Here is a 19,802-nt window from a genome sequence, read left to right as displayed (position 1 = left end):
CTGAATCTAGACGATGAAACCCACAAATTCTTTGCAATAATACGTTAAAAAAATCATTATTTGCCAACATAGTCTTTTACAAAGTGATGAACCCCCCTCCCCATCTAACCTTCAGACTAAGCCTCACTCAGGGATGCTCTTTTCTATATTCATGTTACTCACCTGTTGGCAGGTACACGTATTAACAGTGAGATGTCCAATCAGGTGTTGTTTTTATCAACATTTGTTTTACCCTGTTGTCTCCATCATATTCAAACTGCATGGGCGTATCATTTTTCTGTTAAATCACAAGTCTCCACCCAACCTGCTTCACCTTACCTGAATTTGCCACACCTATTCAAGCCCCACCCCCAACATTAGAAGGCCCGCCCTCCTTCCTACTACTTCCTCTTTCCCTCCAAACCAAGCATGGCGGAGTGGGTTCAATGTCCTGCTAATCATCAAAACTGTTTTTATTTACGTTTCACACAACGTCCCAACTCAATAAAAAATACAAAACAACGTCTTACATAACAAAATAATTTATTTACACATTTACATTTCTGTTTTAATGGCATCCCCTTTCACGTGACAGTGGATTCAAACATGTGCAAAAAAAACTTTGGTTTAACCCTTTCCAGACCAAGCAGACACACACTCACACACTCTCCCATGATGACTTATCAAGCACCCGACACCGCCTGAGATCAGAATGTGTGATTAAACTTTATTACTTAAGATATTGTATATTTATGACATGTATCTATACATCCAGGAATCTGTGTGTGTGTGTGTGTGTGTGTGTGTGTGTGTGTTAGTCGAGTTTCTACTCAACCATTCGAACTTAAGACCCTGACACACCAAGCAGACGGCAAAGAACTAGTGGCATCGCTTTTGCACTTGAACACACCGCAAAGAATACAGCCGACAGCATGCATCAGAGGAAATAACTCTCCATGCCAGCAGGGGGCGGTAGCGTGTTGTTATGATACGAGAAGACCATTTTCACATCGCTGTCGCTCACCACTTGTATTATAGGTCTTCTACTAATGGAGAATAATGTCTGATAAAAAGTAGAAAATGGTGCTGGCGTTGTCAGCTCTTGATCTTTTAGAGGACAAAGAAAAGAAGAGGCGGAGGAGACAAATAAGGAGAAACCACACTAATGGGTGAAAACATGGATACTAAAGCGACATGCTCAAGGGGCTTTAATGAACCTGAGAGAGCTGGAGAGAAATGAAAGCTTTCCATTTCGGCTTTTGTTCAAAGTGCAGCGTGGTCACGTGCTGCTGATGGCGATCTGCCTCATCGTTGTTGTTGCTGTTCTATGAAACAGGTTCGGGTGTGACGACTTATTGACGAGGCACCAGTGAGCTGTCAACAGTCGTCATGTAGTCTGGTGGAGGTCTGTCTGCACTGTGTGTGTGTGTGTGTGTGTGTGTGTGTGTGTGTGTGTGTGTGTGTGGAGGCAGTGTACAGGTAGTGTGTCTTTGCAGTGAATTCCCTTCACATCTGAGGTTTTAGATCGCAGACTTCCACGTCCACAGAAAGATCTCTCTCCACTGAAGGGAAACATCGAGCCTCATTCACAAACCAATCCCAAGAAACGTTTTCTTAAAAACCCTCTTTTAAAGTTTTCAGGACGGCTCTGACATCCATTCAAGTTTTATCTTATCTGTGATTTGTTTTTTACTGGGATGAGCAGAACAAAACTACAAATAGTGAAACACTTTGACAAAGTTTGAGATAAAATGATAAAAATCTGTGACGCGTTTTAAACCGTCAGCTTTCAGAATGAATGTAGTCGTTGTTTTTGTGTCCACTTATTTTTATCTTCCAGATTTCTACTTCATCTGGTGTTCTTTTCTCATTACAGCGTGAAGAACGCCATTTCTGATGACGGCGCCGCCTGAACTCGTGCTATGACCTGATGTGTCTGTGTGTCCTGCATATTTTTAATCCTCTACTGACGCTTCTAAACATCATATCGTTTAAACAGCCTGTTTTGGTTTCATTCAAGAAGCACTACATCCGCTTCAGAACTACTTCAGTAACTATCGGGGTTACCCACTTCTCTCGACTTCTCTTTTCCAATCTGCTGCGTCTTCACATCTCTGCGGCCTCATGTTCCTTTTATGACAATAACAGGCGTCAATCTGTCTGTGCTGATTGTGAAAAACATGCACTAGCCTCCAGTTTAGGAGGACGTGGCGTTCATCGATTTTTTTCTGTCTCAAGAACGAATTTAAGAAAGATGTTAAGAAGATTTTGGTGAATGAGGCTGATGATGTTCTCTGGCATCAACAAAATCTGCCTCTATGAATTGATTGTTTTCAAGTATGCAGAATACAACGGGCGCTGGATAGCCTAGCGGTTATGTTGTGCACCACATGTACAGAGGGTACAAGCGGTTGTGGGTCCGACGTTGTCCCTTTGCTGTACGTCCTCCCCCCCCCCCCCCACACTCCACTCTCTCCTCCCAAACACCTCCCGTCTCTCTTCAGCTGTCCTGTCCAGTAAAAAAGGCAAAAAAGGCCTCAAAAATAATATCATAAACAATACTTCATCCCTGAAGAGCGACACACTTAACGGTGTTCAATCGTCCCCGCGGCGTGATTACATTTTGTTGTCGTTACTGTCAGAGGAGGTGTCAGGTTGTTCCAAAAAGACTCGCTGATACTGTTTGTGTTCAAAAAGAGAAAGATGTCTCCCTGCACACTTTGGCTGTCGGTCCTGACAGAACTGAAACGTTCTGGTTCCAGGAGCCGCTCAGAGATGACTCCACTCATGGTTTCATATGTCAGACGGGGGACTTCCTGTTGCCATGGAAGCAACAAACGACCAACGTTTTCCACGATCAAACACAAAAGCTCCGACAGTCGTCATTGTAAACGTTCCTCTCCGCGTCGTCCTTACATCATGTCATGTGATGATGCCGCCGAATGTGTTGATGGGTAGAGGGAGTCCTTTGTTCATGTATTTACTCAGGCCGGCGTCTTTGTTGTCTCCCAGCTTTAACTTGGACCGCATGGTTTTCTGGACGCAGTATCCCGGATCGAGACACGGGGTGATCTCCACGCTGAAACACACAATTAAAACAAACGAGTTAAAACGACACATTTTAATGTTCATGCCTCCACACTCACCTTCCAACGCGGAGGGAGCCTTAAGATGTTTTTGAGTGCCCATGTCCGTGTGAATCCCTCCACAATCAAACGTGAACTGTTTTCAGCGGAACTTTAAAATCCTCAATAAGATCCTGAATATAGTTTAAACTTTTGATTTTCACATCTCTATAATCCTTCAGTTTGTCTCGAAGTCTCTCACTAGACTCTTCTCCTCTGTCGCCCCCCGGTGGTGGAACAAACTCCCAAACTCCACTCGCTCTGCAGAGTCCCTCTGCACCTTTAAGAAAAAGCTAAAGACCCAGCTCTTTATGAATACCTACTAACTTAATGATGATGATGATGAGGATAGTTTTGTTTGATTAGGACGATGACAATATATATTCAAGAAACAGCTGCCAATGTTGTGCTTCATCTCTGGTCACTTCCTGTCAGCACCTGTGGTCACTTCCTGTCAGCACCTGTGTGTCCAATCAGACTTAAACCTCCTCTCTACATCCTTGCTTTTGTTGTTCTTACTATCTGATCTACATATCTTTGGATAAAAGCGACTGCCAAATGAATTTTAGAAAGTCCATTTCACCTCAAGTTGCTCCCGCTGCCTTGTAACCCAATATCCATCCAAGCTGTTTTGGCCGTCACTAAACGTGGCGTACCCTCCAGCACTCGAGCACGTGGACGTGTGGTGGGAGTGGTTGCAGACAAAGTCTAATTTAAAGAGTGATCTATTCATCTGAGAGAGAAACTACAGACAGCGTTCCAGTTAAACCCTCGACAGTTATGTGTTGGTGGTTTCATATTGTTAGTACGAATTTTCATGAAATTCATTAATCTTGTAACTTCGTGAAATGTATTAATCAAGTCTGCCTACCACCTGTTAACACTCCTACTTTTAGGTGTCTGAAGCTGTAACCTTATATGAGTGAAGCACCTAAGTAGTAGCAGATCTATGTTTGGATAGGAGCCAAGCATATGTTGTCAGCAACTGTTTGCTAGACAGAGAGTCTACATCTGTTACGTATACAAATCAGTGTCATGTCATCTTTATTGTTTATGGTGATGCACCCAAATAGAAAAGAATTTGTGGGTTGCACCTTTTTGACAGAATATAAGCAGCACTGTGAACACTGTTACTTTGTCAGCACTTTGTCAGTCAAGTGATTTGGAAGCGTGCTTGTTTGATGAAGTTGTCTGACCTCGGCCGAATAAACGGTGTTATAATCTCCAGTCTGTTTCACGATTTCTTCATTGGATTTATACAAACAGAAACAACCCCCACCTAACACATATGAACCACAGGATTTAATGATGGCTGTCAAAGGTCAGTTTAATATAACTACCACTGACACACCACACCATTATATTACCTTTACTTAGAAGGTGTGTGAGGTGCAGTACATCTGAGGCTCCACTCTCTTCCCTTAAAAAAGTTTCTTTCAAAGTGTTTGATACCTTGAGTTTGAAAACGATCCGATCTTCATTCATTTTATATTTTACAGCATCGAAAAGCAGAAAGCTTTCTAAAAACTACAGATCCTCTGTCATATTTGAAGCCGAGAGAGAGACAGTAAAAGTCAGCTTCAAAGTTTGTTTAATCTTAGAAGAGCAGCAGCGAACAGATCAACAACGGAGGCCTTCATCCACTCCCCCCCCCGCCCCCCCCCCGCCGACCCGCACGGGAAATACAGTATAGACAATGGATGGATGGATGTTTGAAATTCTGATATCCTAGCAACCGTACTCACCTCATCACATCTTTGTAGGACCTGCGAGGATCTTTGTCCAGCGTGAGAGTGAAGGTTCGACTCTCCAGAGAGCGAATCTTTATGTTATTGCTGCGAATACTCGTCTGAATTCAAACAAAAAGGAGAAAGGGATTGACTCGTTTATAAAGTGTTCTTCAGGGAACATTCAGGAGAGATCTGAACGCATCGTCTCCACTCACCACGCTGTTGTTCTTAGATTTGGTCGGAGATTCGTTCAGCGTCAGCGTCAAACAGTTCAGATCTGAGAGACAAAGGAAGAATGAATAAAGAGAGTTTGATACGTCATAAACAAACAAATAAATCTAAAACACAGAGTTTAAGAGATGATACTGAACCTTCTGCTTCATTGGAGGGGATAGCGCTGATCTGAGCGCCGGTCATTCTGACCGAGAGTCCTTTGTCGACATCTCGTCCACTTAGCGTCACCTTCACACACACACACACACACACACACACACACACACACACACACACACACACAATGAGAGCACACACACAAAGCACGCCCGTTTCAAATCTTAAGGATTCACACTAGAGATGGGATCCGATCTTATATCAGTATCGGGTCAGATATTTATGTTATTTACGCATCAGATATCTCACTGAAAGATGGTTGAACACTGCTCACATATTGTCTCCATGACGACAGCTCCTTCTATTTGATCAAAAGTACAATTCTTACACTTCAATTTAAAAGATTTACTTTGAAAAACCTGACAGCAGCCGTTGCTGCTTCCTGTTTGGAGGAGCCAGCACAAAGTTCAGATACATGTCTTTGAAATGTTTTACATTTTAAGTATTTATATATTTTATTGCTCCTTGAATAATAATAAATATACTAATTTGTATTTATAAATACACTTCAACAGATATTTGCACACTAAAGGTTAATCACATTTCTAGGATGTCTTTTATTTATAATTCTGAAATTTCTAGTCTAGTTTTTAAAAATTGATCTCAGTATTTGTGATGTCTTGTTTTTTGGGCCTAAATGGTATTTGTTAAGTTTTGTGTGGTGTCTAATTTCCTGCAAAGGGTAAATAAAGTACTCATCTATCTATTATCTATCTATCTGTAATAATCTGGGTCACATGTGAGTGTTAGACAAACATGGTGAGGTGTGTTTTGGATATGTTGTGACCTTTAAGGCGTTTAAAGATAACCGTTATGTAAGTATGTGTGTGAAACCTTTTCAGGAATCAAACAAATCAAACTTACCCGTTTGTAATTCATCGAGACTACCGCTCCGCAAAGCTCCCCTGAACTCTTCCTCTGTTTATCTGATACGGAAAAAGCGTGCCGTCAGACTTGGCGGTTACACAACAACAAATCAAATCAACCAAAAATATCAGAGGGGACACGAGGAAAAGTCGTCCACACGTTTCCTGGATTCACCTTTCGCCGACGCCATGAACTGTCTGAAGTCGGGGAACTCGACTTCCAGATGGGTAAGAAAGACGTCCTCCACAGGATCCTTAGTCCTGCTGTTGAAGGTGATCTAACGAGTGGGGGCGGGAGGGTACAGGTTACTTGAATGAATAATGTGAGTACAGCAGGTTCTGGTGTTTGCATATTGGAAAGGACGCTGTGCTCTAAAGGTGAGGTCAATGAAAGTGCATATTGATACCTTAACAAAGTAGATGGTGAAGTAGACGGACTGCTGGCCGGTTCGGACGTAGTACGATATGACATCAGACACGATGGGGTCTTTCGGCATACTTGCGTTTGCTTGTTGCTAGAGAAGAAGAAGAAGAAGACGTGAAGTGAAGCTGCATGTCTGCATGAGGCTGCAACCTCAGACTTATTCTGGTCTCAGTGTGGTCATCATCCGGTGAAGAAAAGGAGGCATGCAGAGGTCAACTTCTTCAGGTAACGCAGCTGTGCACCGTAATGAGTCACTTCAGGAACAAACGGTGACCTCGCTGTAGTTTTAAAGCGAGTGAATTATTTACGGGTTTGCACAAAAACAAAATTGTTCAAGTACTTTGAAAAAGTCCAAATGTGTGATATTTCCTGTCTGATCGGGAAATAAAAGATCTCAAATATAAAACATGCAGTAAAAAGTAATGGTGCGTTTTCGGTCATGCAGTGGCCGTTGTCAACAAACTGTTGTCATGGAGACAGGGCGGATGTGCAGCGCTTTTCTTCTCAGCTCACAAACGCTTCATGCAAGCAGCTCCACAGCCAGCGCTTTTCTGCCCGGATAAAAACGCTAGGTGGACACGGAGCCTTAAGGCAGACAAACTGTTTGAATAAAAACCTTCTTTTCTTTGAAAGCTCTTCCGTTTAAATATTTAAAAAGTCATATAACATCTATTTAAATATTCTACATGTTATGTTTCATGCTGTGTCTCCTCATTCAGAGCTCACTGCGGTGTCGAGGCGTCTTTCAGTTCAGCTCGCTGTGGCTGTGGCTTCAGTGAAATTAACGCATTCATTTTTCCGGCAGCAGAAGATGTTTCGCAACTTCCTGCATCTCGACTCGCACACACTGACTAAATGGGATGCGGTAATGTGTTGACATTTTCATAGAGGCTCAATCATTCAGACACACTCGAGCTGCAGAGAAAAAGAAACTAAAAGAGAATAGACTTTTTATTTTTATCGCTCATGAACCACTCTGACACAAACAAGGATGTCATCTCATTTTGTTGTATAGATTTGAAGTGTACTGTACCATTGCTGCCAGTTTGGGAATCATGCAGCCTAGTCCCTTGATGTTTGTGTTGTACCATGGGTCCACCATGCTCAGGTAGGAGCCCAGAGAGCAGAGCTTTCCCTTCAACTCAGGGACATTTTTCTAGAAAAGACATGAGCATAAATGTGGGATCAAAAAAAAGAAGAAGCGTGCCTTTACGCCTCAATCCAGAGTGTGACATTCAACATTTTCACTAACTTCAAAAAATGGTATTTAAAGAAAGTTCATCTACAGCCCTGTAAGTCCTTATAAGGAACTTTCAGTTTTTGTCCATTTTGGCGCCCCCTGTTGATGAAGGGGTATGTCATATCTATTTGCTGATCTTGACCTGTACATGTGTATGTGATATTTTTAGTCTTTTCAGTCAAAATGATCCCTCATCGAGGATCCCTGCGGTGGAAAATGATTTTTAAAAAGTCTGTTTCTGCAGCAGGGTGTTTATTGCCTCGTCTGTCACCGACCCCAGGGCCGGGGTTTCACTTTGTAGAAATGGTCAATCAATACGCAGACGGTTTTTTAAAGTATTTTATCTCATTAAGAGGCATCAATATTATTTTCAGTTGTATAACCATCTAAAAAAAAAAAACTCCTCACAGGAGCGTAGAAAATTGTTCTCAGGTGATTTCCCATCACTCAATTACAGAGTGTTTCCCATGCGTCACTACACTGTTACATAAAGCAGAGGTGTGGTGACTCTCACACGGTAACAGGCTGGTGGGTGTGTTGGCAGGAGGATGTTGTTGGCTTTACCTTGCTGGGGGAGATGGAAGTTGTGGGCTTGCAAACAGGGATGTAGTAAAACTGGAGGTTGACTTTCATTGCAAGAAAAAGCTTCCGCGCTTCCCTTTTCCTGCAGAAAGAAAAACCCCAAAATACATGAGAAGCGCAAAACGTTTGTGTGACGATCCCTGAGAAAAGGTTTCAGAGTTCAACATGTGACATTTGAAAAACAAGAAGTACAGCTTTTGAAAAACCCCAAAACGTATTCATACAAAGATCTGCAACCCTCACCTGAAGAAGTAGTAAGCCTTAGCGAGGCGTCCGAGCACCCTGTCGTCTCCCATGGCGACTATCCTGGCAGTGAAGTGTTTCTGCTGCTTGTTGAAGGAGTGTCGCAGGACGCTGCTTCCCACCATCCTCTGCCGAGTCGAGCCTCTCTCTCCCCCCCTCCCTCCTCCCACCTGGCTTGCGTGGTCCTCCAAAGTGTCCTGCATCAGCAGCATGTTGTCCTTCATCGTCGGCTTCATCTTGATGGCTTTACGTCGGGACAGCCTCGAGTCTTGCTCGCTGGGAGAAAAAAAAACAAGTGTTTACAGTCATATTCAGAGTCCTAATCGTTTTCATCTGATACGTGGTTTGGAAACTAAAACATGCGATGCAAAATAACTTTTTTTTTGTCAAATCGATTTAAAATAGACAGGAACGGTTTTACCTCTTGCATTGCTCCAGTGGTGCACTCAGGCTGGCAGAGTCCAGAGACGACAACAGGGAGGGGTCAGCGCCGGGGGGCAGGTCTCTCTCGATGCCGCTGTCGTTGGACATGATGGAGAAGCGCGTCATGTCGGAGGGCGTCAGCTCGCTGGGAGACTCGCCCAGCTCGGGGTCCTCCTGGCTGAGGGAGAACTGCTCCGACGTGGAGCTCGATCGCAACCACTTGGTCAGCACTCGCCCTGTTTAACGGTTTTTAAGATAAATCATTCAGAAGAAGTGGACAGTCTGCAAACCAGCAGAAACCACATCAAGGAATGACACTTAGTCCTGTCAATAATTATTAAGACTTGAGCAGGGACATGAGTTTCCTGCTTTGTGTAATCTCATCTTTCAGAGCTTTAGGATGTACATGCACTCTTTTCATTGAATTGTCTTTCAATACAAATCTTGGCAGCTTGGTGACTTTTTGAAAACTTAAAATCAAGAAGGAATGCATATAAAGGAAATACCCCCGCCTAAAGGTGTTCCAATTCAAATTTTTTGGGCAACAACATGTGCACATGTCAGCCTCTTTCACTTCAGCTGACTGGTTGAAACAACTTCCTGTAGACCCCCCACTGTGTTGGGAGAAACTCACAGATATCCAGATCCTCCATCCACAGGTGGAAGCTCATGTCAGGGTTAGGGAGAGGGCAGTCACACAGCGGGCCGCCGACAGACAATGGCTCTGCAACACACACACACACACACACACACACACACACACACACACACACACACACACACACACACACACACACACACACACACACACACACACACACACACACACACACACGAAGAAGGAAGACTGATAAGAAGAGACCAAAACTGTCACAATGACACTCAAAACAATACAACTCACAGAGCTTCCTGTCTGTGAACACTGCGCTCTCTCTCTCTCTCTCTCTCTCTCTCTCTCTCTCTCTCTCTCTCTCTCTCTCTCTCTCTCTCTCTCTCTCTCTCTCTCTCTCTCTCTCTCTCTCTCTCTCTCTCTCTCTCTCTCTCTCTCTCTCTCTCTCTCTCTCTCTCTCTCTCTCTCAGCTTCTGATCGGAGGAAAGAGCAGGTTCATCGGACGAGTCGCTGACTTGACACTTTGTGTGGAACAGAGTGGATGTATCGGGAATAGATATCCGGAAAATTATAAAAATACAGACATCTGACTCGACTGATTTAACCAAAGAGGAAAACGCTTTTATAGAAACGAGGTCACATGTTTGATCTCTAGGGTCTCTGTGGCCACAGGAAACACGTCCATCACCGGGAGCTCAGGCTCAAGTCCAACACTGAAGAGGACTGAACTCGCCGACAGAGAAGACGATCAGTTTCCACCAAGAAGAGTTCAAGAAACAATCCACTAATCAAAGCTTTATTTCTACAAACTAGACCTGCATGACACAAAATAAATCTGCAATGTGCAATAACATTATCGATTATTACGAGTTACCTGAATTTTAAGCTTTAATGCAATACTAATAAACATCAAACAATATCCATAAATGTTTTATTTAGGGAATTTAGACAGTGTCACCTCCTCAGCTCTCTTTAGGAGACGCAAAAGGACTTGAGAAACTTCTCTATATGCCGACCTATGATTTTTTTTTTTCTTTAAGGTTTCATTTTCTTTAAGGGCAAAAAATATGACTGAAAATCTGTAGATTAAAAGAAGAAACAACCACGGTACTTTTTGATTCTATTGAAAGTAAAAAAAAGCAGACCAGCATCTTTCTCATGATCATGATCTGTCCTTTTGATAATTAGTGTAGATTTTCTATGTATAGTGTGTATATATGTGTGTATGTTTGTCTTGTATGTCATTGTTTAGTTACTCTGCTGTGTTTTAAGTTGGAAAATAAATGTAAGATTTGTCCAACACTGTATTTATTGATTGCATAGATGTAACATGGACATTTGAGAGATTACCTTTTTGACTTGCAACAGGTTCATCTTGGTGTTCTTGATTTGTACTTTGCCTGTTAGTGTGCAATCATTTATTTCTATTTCTGTCTTTTTCTGTTCCGTCTTTTTTTTTTTTTTAAATTTGTGTGGATTTTAAATTCATGTTTGTATGAGTGGACCCGAGGAAGAGTAGTCGCTACTTAGGCAGTGGCTAATTTGTTATCCGTGATCTCTAGATTGTTTTTAAAAAGGTAGACAGCAGCTCTTGTGGTTGTCCTTTCTTGATTTAGACAAAGACAGAGCAGCCGTGGCTGACCTCAGAGACCTCCTCCTACCTGAATCTGCATCAGAGACGATCTCGCTGTACAGCTGCTGAAGACGCCCCCTCAGCGCTGCACCCTCCCCCTTGACACCTTCCTCCGCGCTCTGCTCCACAGTCGCCGTCACTTCCTGAAAGTGCGTCTCCACGTCTTGGCCCATGTCCTGTCCGAGCAGCAACCACACACACAAAACACAAAGGAAGATAAATACACACGGACTCTGTATTAATAGGAAAGAGGCGAGGGGTCAATAGCGCTGGCGTGTGTCTGCCTACGTGTGCGTCCTGCTGAGGTGTTACTTTAGGCTCAGTGCCAGGAGACACTTCCACTGCTCAGCTTTAAGACAACAGACCTTCATTCAGGAAGTTTCATGCGACATGTAAAGATAGCACAGAGACTCTGAAGCTATTTTTAAATCAAGCAGAAAACTTTGCTGCCATCACCAAAAATCTCATGAACCACTGTGATGAGTACTCCACACACGCTCTGTGTCCTGTGTTTATTTCTTCCCCCCTTCAGCAGCTACAGTCAGGATTTTCAGTTGTGCATCCACAAGGGAAAATATTGGTAACTTTGCTAAAAGTAATAACAGAGGTTGTGAAAGAGTCAGGACCAAAAAAAACATCTTAGTCACATTTTCTTCCACAGACTAGAGACACACGTTTCAAACCTGTCAAAGACAACATGAATGTTATATCATGCAATGTCATGTTCCAGAAGCTTAAGTTCAAGCCATAAAATTGACCTCCTTCTAACAGTTATGTCCATTTGTTGTATTAGGGCTGTGACATACCAGGTTTTTATACTTTGATACGATTCTAGTAAAAATCTAAGTTTATCAATCTAACTTTTGATACCATGGCAACAACAATACAATAAGAGGTTTATTTTTAGAGATAGGACAGTGGATAGAGCAAGAAATCAAGGTGAGAGAGTGCGGGAAAGGAGCCGCAGCCGGATTTGAATCTGGGTCGACGCTTAGAAGACTACAGCCTCTGCACCCGCTCTAACCACGAGGCAAACTGAGCCCCGAATTTCATGTTTTCAATTGACAAAAAAAAATCCTTAACACTTTCTTAACTGCACAAATGCATTGGCAACATTTTGGTATCAGTGAGTTGCCAACAAGCTTCTGTACTTTAAATAGTATCGATCATGAAAATAGAGGCGACTGTTTCGTCTCTAAAACTGTGGTTTTAAAAAGTTTAATATAATTGAAAATTGGACATCTTCATGTTGAGCAGATTATTGTTGTCCTCTCACATTAAAGCACATTTGGGCGGCATTAGCTCAGTCTGTAGGGACTTGGGTTTGGATGCTGGTTCAAGTCCTGGTGCGGACCAAAATATGGAAGTTGGTCTTGTTGCTGGAGAGGTGCCAGGTCAGCCCTGGTACGCTATCTGAATAGCGGTCTGCATAGCGGTGTGTAGCAGCCCCACTCTGACACCTCTCCATTATTGCACCTTTTTGTGCATGTGTGTACATCTGGTCTATGTGTGTGAGACGCATGTCAGTGACAGGGATTAATAAAGCATTTAAAATAAACAAAATAAAAGAAATTACAGCAAGCACCAGGTCGTCAGTGGTGGAGATGGATGAGGGTTGGTTTTGGCTAGAATTGGCCATCTACTTCTAAGTAAAGCAGTGGTTTTTATTCTGCAGTCGTGTCATTAGGTTAGATACCGAACCACAAAAAACAGCTCCAGAGGGCACAGCTGTCACTGTGTGAAACAACATTATCAGCAGCTTTACACCCAGCGTAGCATCCTCTGTCATCAGTTTGTGAAAGGGAGACAGTTGACATGCTGTGTAAAGGGCTTTGAGTAGCTGGATGTCTAAAAATAAAAGCTCTATAGAAATGCAGTTTTTTCTCATAAATGCTTACAGCTTGAAGCCGTCATGGTGCACTTGTTGCTATACAGGATGTGTTCAGACAGGAATGGGCCAGGCTCCTAGAAAGAGGAGTATATTGATTTATAAGTTCCCCTTGGTGTTCTTTATCAAGTCCTGAGATTATTTCAATGGATTTTTCCGTGAGTCAAACTTCACCGATAAAATTGGTGTCTTTATTTCTACTATTCTCCTACAGATGGCCAAAGAAGGCTATCCATGTTCATGTTGTTTGTTTGTTTGTTTGGATCCCCATTAGCCTCAGCATAGCAAGAAACTATTCTTCATGGGGTCTGAAGTTTGCAATGTGACAGTACAATTTACTCGTGGAGCTTTATTCTTTATACTTGACCAAACCACAGAGCAGTAGTCTAGGTGAGAAAACACAAGGCTTGTTGTGTCTTTTCACACCTTTTGATCACGGACAAAGTCTCTCCCGTTTCAGTTTCTAATTTCTGTACACGCTTGGCAAATCTGTCGTCAATGATAAGTTAAGTTTGACATCTTTTTCTTGCTTTATCAAAGTCTGATTTATACTCAGATCAAGCTTTAGTTTAGATCATAAAGAATAACTACCACCGACTTTAACTCTCTCTCTCTGAATTAGTTAGTCTAAATTGATACCTCCTTATGCTAAATATATGGTGGAGTCATCCGCATACATCAACATAAGTGCTTCTTCTAATGCTGAGGGGGGATCATTAGTGGAAATTGTGAACAAGAGTGGCCCGAGACAGCTTCTTTGTGGAACTCCATGTTTGGTTTTTCACTTAATTCACAAGTAAGAACTAGCACAAGCAAGCCCAATTACAGCTTAAAAATAAGTTTCTGGTGCTCATCAGAAACTGTCCTGTAAGCACCGGAAACTTCCTCGCGCTCACAAACTTTTTTTCTGGTGCGAAACTTATTTTTTTCTGCCCATATCTTCTTGGGGGCATATCGTTTTCATTAGCGTTTTTAAAAGCTTTGTGAGTCCAGAAAAAAGGCTTTGGTTTAAAAAGCAAACCTACATTAATCAGAACAGAACGGCTCAGACAGCAAACAGCCTGAGGATGACAACAATATTCACAGAGACCTTAAAGGGAAGGCATTAAGTGAGGACAAACAAACTGTATAGAAAAAGTCCCACTGACCTTCAGCGCTTGAGCCAGTTTCGGCCCGTCGCACTGCTTTGCTCCTAAAGCAGCCTGGATGGAGTGTTGGACCACGCTGCGCATGTGATCTAGAGGACTCAGACATCCACCTGCAGCTGATGCAGACGCCTCGATATCCCCCATAAGGACTTTTCCCAAAGAACCAGAGAAGATTTCTGGATCCGCAAAAACAAAGACCCTGCAGGGATTTACATCACATTATAGTTACAGATGTGGAAGCCACAGTCAGACAGGTGAAACAGTATTTGAAGATGACTCACCTCTCCTGAAAGGGATAGTGTTCACTCTTTAGTCTCTGCTCTGCTGTGACCATCCTCCGATACATCAGACCTACCGATCAAAATGGTATTTAATTATGCTGTATGATTGCAATCGCTTGTAACTGACACATACTTGATGAAAGGACAGTAATAAAACTTTGTTGTAACATTTGTTGTTTCTATCTTTCAGGTTGGGCTCCATTCCTTTCTGTCAGTGTTTCCAGTTTGTGTCTTTGCAATTACAAGAGTATGATTTAAAGTAGGGCTGTCAGCTGTCAGAGTTAATCCCGTTTGAATCAACACATACGGAAAAGTTCCCCCAGGAGCTTTAAGGCGAGGCAGGTTTATTTCTAAAGCATCTATTTCAGCAACAAGGCGTCAAAAGCATCACGACAAAAGGGAAAAAAAACATTAAAATAGAACATTTACAACATAAACAATTAAGTATCACAGAAAAGTAGGGTCCAACCGATATGTATTTTTGAGGCCGATACCGATATCATCGAACAGATAAAATTCTGATAGTGATATATTGGCCGATATCTTTTTTTTGATCTATGTAGAGACAGATAGTTACACACATTTATTGGTTTGATCCTTCAAATGCAGTTATCAAACACTTCAATTCTGTTTAACAATCCACCTCAGAACGTCCGAGGATTCAGGCTCACAGTTTGCTCAGTCTGTGTCGAGTCACAGCTCATAGGCTGGTTCAGACTTCCAGATGAGCCCACGCGGAGGCACCCTACACAACCCAACTCTCACCAATTGGAACCTCAGAATGCCTGAAAGGTGAAACTGAACTAGCAGCTATTTGTTCAGCCTGATGGAAATGTACAATTCACCACTTATTTTAATTTTTTCATTTTGTCACCGATGACAAGCACAATACCTGGAACAACCCGTTCTGTTCTGATCTGTCTCGCGTAGCTGAGGCCTAAAGTGCAGTAGGGCTGAGGGAAGGTCAGGAGTCTTTTACAAAATGCATATATCCTCTTGTACAGCTCGTCTGGAATGAAGGCTGTCTGGAAGATCAATAAACAAACAAAAGGTTAGCAATTAGACCCAGCAGTTTTCTAATATAATTAAAGGTTACCCAATAGTAATTAAAATGTGACTCAAAGATTAGGCAGACAAGAATTCCTTTCTAATGTTTACTTCCTTGTTTGTTACTGAGAAATTTGGTTGTTTTTGCAGTAACGGCTCAGACACTCCCTAAATGGCACACCTTAAATGATGTCACTGTCATGAACTTTTAATAAACTTATTACCATGTCAGTGATGCACATTGGGGATTTTTGTTGAGGCATTGTGGTATAGCCTCTGTAGCAAGATATAATCACACATCAGCCAAAACCTTATAATCTTATAATAACAGTTCTCATAATTTGATTAAACACGGGGGGGGGGGGGGGTCGGGGTGTAAGGGATGTCAACAAAAACAAAAAAATGCAGAAGCCTCTTAAAAGGAGAAATTTTTAGTAGAACTGTAGAATTGGATTGCATCATATTGCATAAGTGATCATAATGTTTGGACTGATTGTTGATTATATGTCTTAGTCACCTTTTACACCCCAAAAGGACGAGAAGAGACCGTACCTGAATGATGGCATACATCAGCGTGTGGAGCAGGGGGATGATGCATTTGCGGGAGTCCCATCTCTCAGCCTGCGGAAAACACAAACACTTTATCAGATATCCCCATTTCAGCTTCTACGGAGGACTGTACAATGCTACTTTAAAGGTGCTATATAAATAATGTCAGCATTTTCTTGAGCTAAAAACCATTGATGAACGGATTGATTGGTCCATTTGTACAAAAAAAAAAAAAATTAAATGCAGTTTTATATAATAATATCCCTTTTTTTTATACAATTACAGAAGCTGATTGATTGAAAAAAATGTGAATAATTATCATGATGCTCAATTTCCAGTGGAAACATGACATCATAGGGATACAACTGGACCAGATTCTCCATCCAGGCAACCTTCAACAAGTCAGGATAATGGGATGGTAGTACTTGTGATTATCTTGCTAGATTTTCTATTGGATTGTAAATATTAAAAGGAAGTCATGACTGTCTACAATGAGTAAGAAGCTCGAGTCCCTCTGGCTGTGTTGTTGTCGGGCTTGTTTTCACCGTCTCCTCGACTTTATCCATAACATTTTTTTATCCTTCACGAAAGTTTCTGTACAAAAGTAATCCCAAACTATCGCCCATTCTTCTGCTGCCTGCCATGTTTGTTTACTCTAAAGTCAAGTTTTAACATGAGAGAGTCTGTGACATTTCCAGTTTTCAGGATCTGGATGGAACAAAAATGAACAAAAATGCTAAATCTATAACTATTGGTTGTCATGTGTGGGGGTCTCTCAAATGTTTCTGCACCTTATTGAAACCTTTCAGTGTGTTCCAGGTTTCATATTTGAAAAACCACATACAGATCATTTTCAGCCGCAGTCGTCAAAGGTACAAAAACAAAGACAACATCAGTGCACAAGCTAAGATCTCCTACCTTCTCCAGCTCTTTTATCAGCACCCAGAGCAGAGTTAAGCTGTTTGCAGGATTGTTTTGAACCTTTTTGTGAAGTGTCCATCTCAGCATGCCTGCACACACACACACACACACACACACACACACACAAACTATTAATGGAAGCAAACCTGTTGAATGTGTCAGACTTCTCTCCATCACACCACTAATCCAAAATATGTATGATGACTAACAGCTGAACTGCCTTCACACCGGGCTGACACATCCAATGATTCCACAGTGTCTTCAACACAAGCAGGTAGACTTTATTAAATGTGTGTTCAGGGCAGAACAGTTTTTGTAGTAACAGAGAAAAAGGCGCTGAGGGCCAGGTCCCAAATAAAGTTGTCATCACATAATCCTCATTTTTAGAAACACTGAACCACTGTTTCAGTCGACATGGAGATCATAAGTTTCTCTCTGGCTGCTGTGGCTTTTATTGTGGGTTTTACTGAAACAGAATTATGAAGTTTAAAACCTGTTAATATAATCAGATGATCTCTGAGTGATCACAGCCAACAGCGAGGAGAGATAAACTCAATGCTAATTTTTTTTTTTAAATATCTCAAGGCTTTTTTCTTAAATTGAATGTGTTTTGTCAGGATCATTTTGTACCTTTGTTGAAATAGTCTGGCGGCTGTTGTTGGTCTGTTTCCCTGGGCAGCAGAGCCTGGATGCTGCGGTACAGCTCGGCCTCTGGGACTGTCGGGGAGCAGCCGACTGATGGAGAGATCAAGAGGTTTTGATGTTAAAGTCTCAATATGAAAGGTTTCGTGTTAAAAGTAAGAGCAACTTTTGATTTAAAGGTGACATATTGTCCTCCTCTTCAACCAGTTTAAATAAGTCTCACAGCTCCTCAAAACATGTGTGTGAAGTTTCTTGATCTAAATCCACTCTGATCCTGTATTTGATCATGTCTATAAACCCCTCTATTTCAGCCCTGGTCAGAACAGGCTGTTTCTGTGTCTGTACCTTTAAATATGTAAATGAGCTGTGTCTGACCACGCCCCCTCTCTGGAAGGGCTTGGGTGTCTCTGGCTTTCTCGCTCCTGTTGTTTACGGTGAGAAGGCAGACTCAGAGGGCAGAACAAACACCTAGCTGTGGGAGTGTCACCCACCTGGGGGAGGGGTTACTGCCCTTTGTGATGTCATGAAGGGAAAATCTCCAAACTGCCTGTTTGAGCACACATTTTCTGAAAAGTGGAGCAGGCAAAAGACGGAGAGGATGGACTTTTCTCATCTTTGGGGGGTTTGTGGACAGAATAGAGACACATATTAGAGTTAGAGAAACATGGGGAAGTGTATTTTGTATAATATGTGACCTCTAAACCGTTGGATTCTACTTTTTTAAAATTCTGAATACATTGATTTGAGGCAAGAATAGTTTTGTCACAATACTAGATTTTTTTATATTTTGATACGTTTTAAGTCCAATTCAAATATATATAGATACCTGCTTGATACCCCGGCAAGATAAATGCAAAAGTAATGCAGCTCAATCATCCCTTCTGGGCCTCCGTACATGTGTGGTGGTGACTGTGTCTGCAGAAACCCTGTCCTCTGACGGGATTTTACTGTTTTGTTTTGTTTTGGTTGACATGGGAAGTTTCGGGCAAGGAGCTGGTGTGTATCCTATTCAAACCAGCGACTATGAGGAACTAAAAGTAGCAGCAGAGAAGGGAAAATATAATCCTAGTCAGGCAAAAATGCCAAACACGCTTGTATCAAAATGAGGTTGAAACTTGTGTTGGCTTTTGACTTCCTGTTGGACAGCCAGGTTAGCTTGTGCTAGCGTGCGGTACCTTACAGTGTGGGTACAAGCAGTAAACGTCCACACTACGTCCTGCAGTGAGGGTGCTGAAAGGGGCGATGAGCCCAGGAGGAGGGGCCCAGTTTGAATGTTGTGTTTACAAGTTGCATTAAAATATGCGGCTGACTCCACCTTTAAATTAAAAAATATGACTGAAGGCATGTCAATTTTTTTAAGCTTCTTAAACTTCCATAATACTGATTACATGTTTGACAACTTAAGGCCAGAAACATGTAACTGAATGAGCACAGACCTTTTAATTAAGCATGCAAAATGGAGATTAAAGCTTTCACTGAGTGTGTTTCTGTACGTACCTGTTGACTCCATGCTGCATAAACTGCTCGTGCTATCCCACAGGGCCATGTTGGTCATGTCTCACATGCATTGTGATTGTCTCAGCTGTAAAAAAAGAAAAAAAAGAAGAAGAACGGACAGGAAGAGTCAATAGAGTTTTGAGCAACGTAAGCTTTTTTTCTGTCTGCTTGCTAAATTTACACACATACACCGAGGGGAACTTTCTCAGTTCACAGTGAGATAAAGGAATCATCGAGAGGCCTCCGATGAACATTTAAGAAGTGCAGGTGCTGCTGAAGAATTCGATCTTGTGTTTAAAGTCTACAGAGGTGAACACCTACACACACATTTACACACCTACAAGAACACACTTGTGGCTAACAGATGACTGACAGAGCACTTACCCACCCATCAGTGTATAATGCCCTCCTACATGAACTCAATGTTCTTCATCCAAAGCGACCACACGAGTACGTGACAGCTCTAAAACCTCCTCAACACTGTAGAGACATACTGCCAAATCTAGACCTACGGCTGGGTTTCAGAGCCAACAGTACGTGAAAATAGTGATTAGAGCCAGACCAATTTATCAGCCAGCCGATAT

At 42.1% G+C, this 19,802-nt stretch overlaps 1 protein-coding gene across 2 annotated transcripts in view; it reads right to left on the bottom strand.

The window, feature by feature from the left end:
• Positions 1–505: 505 nt before the first annotated feature.
• Positions 506–19,802, bottom strand: part of LOC110001993 (phosphoinositide 3-kinase regulatory subunit 6) — a 35,249-nt gene continuing 15,952 nt past the window's right edge. For both annotated transcript variants that reach the window (XM_020657591.3, XM_020657592.3), the window contains exons 2-21: positions 19,219–19,303; positions 17,710–17,814; positions 17,077–17,168; positions 16,162–16,230; positions 15,455–15,587; positions 14,563–14,632; positions 14,282–14,480; positions 11,274–11,421; positions 9,637–9,726; positions 9,001–9,238; positions 8,580–8,855; positions 8,319–8,418; positions 7,548–7,670; positions 6,498–6,605; positions 6,266–6,368; positions 6,089–6,150; positions 5,206–5,296; positions 5,050–5,111; positions 4,850–4,953; positions 506–3,058 (exon numbers count right to left, since the gene is read on the bottom strand). In XM_020657591.3, coding sequence (XP_020513247.2) covers positions 2,902–3,058; positions 4,850–4,953; positions 5,050–5,111; positions 5,206–5,296; positions 6,089–6,150; positions 6,266–6,368; positions 6,498–6,605; positions 7,548–7,670; positions 8,319–8,418; positions 8,580–8,855; positions 9,001–9,238; positions 9,637–9,726; positions 11,274–11,421; positions 14,282–14,480; positions 14,563–14,632; positions 15,455–15,587; positions 16,162–16,230; positions 17,077–17,168; positions 17,710–17,814; positions 19,219–19,276 — 2,388 coding nt within the window. In that variant the 5' untranslated portion in view covers positions 19,277–19,303 and the 3' untranslated portion in view covers positions 506–2,901. The remainder of the gene's footprint in view (positions 3,059–4,849; positions 4,954–5,049; positions 5,112–5,205; positions 5,297–6,088; positions 6,151–6,265; positions 6,369–6,497; positions 6,606–7,547; positions 7,671–8,318; positions 8,419–8,579; positions 8,856–9,000; positions 9,239–9,636; positions 9,727–11,273; positions 11,422–14,281; positions 14,481–14,562; positions 14,633–15,454; positions 15,588–16,161; positions 16,231–17,076; positions 17,169–17,709; positions 17,815–19,218; positions 19,304–19,802) is intronic.

This window comes from Labrus bergylta, chromosome 1 (genome assembly GCF_963930695.1).
Source record: "Labrus bergylta chromosome 1, fLabBer1.1, whole genome shotgun sequence".
NCBI lineage: Eukaryota > Metazoa > Chordata > Actinopteri > Labriformes > Labridae > Labrus > Labrus bergylta.
Note: the sequence above shows the minus strand (reverse complement) of the source record. Positions and strands in the feature narration are given on the sequence as shown.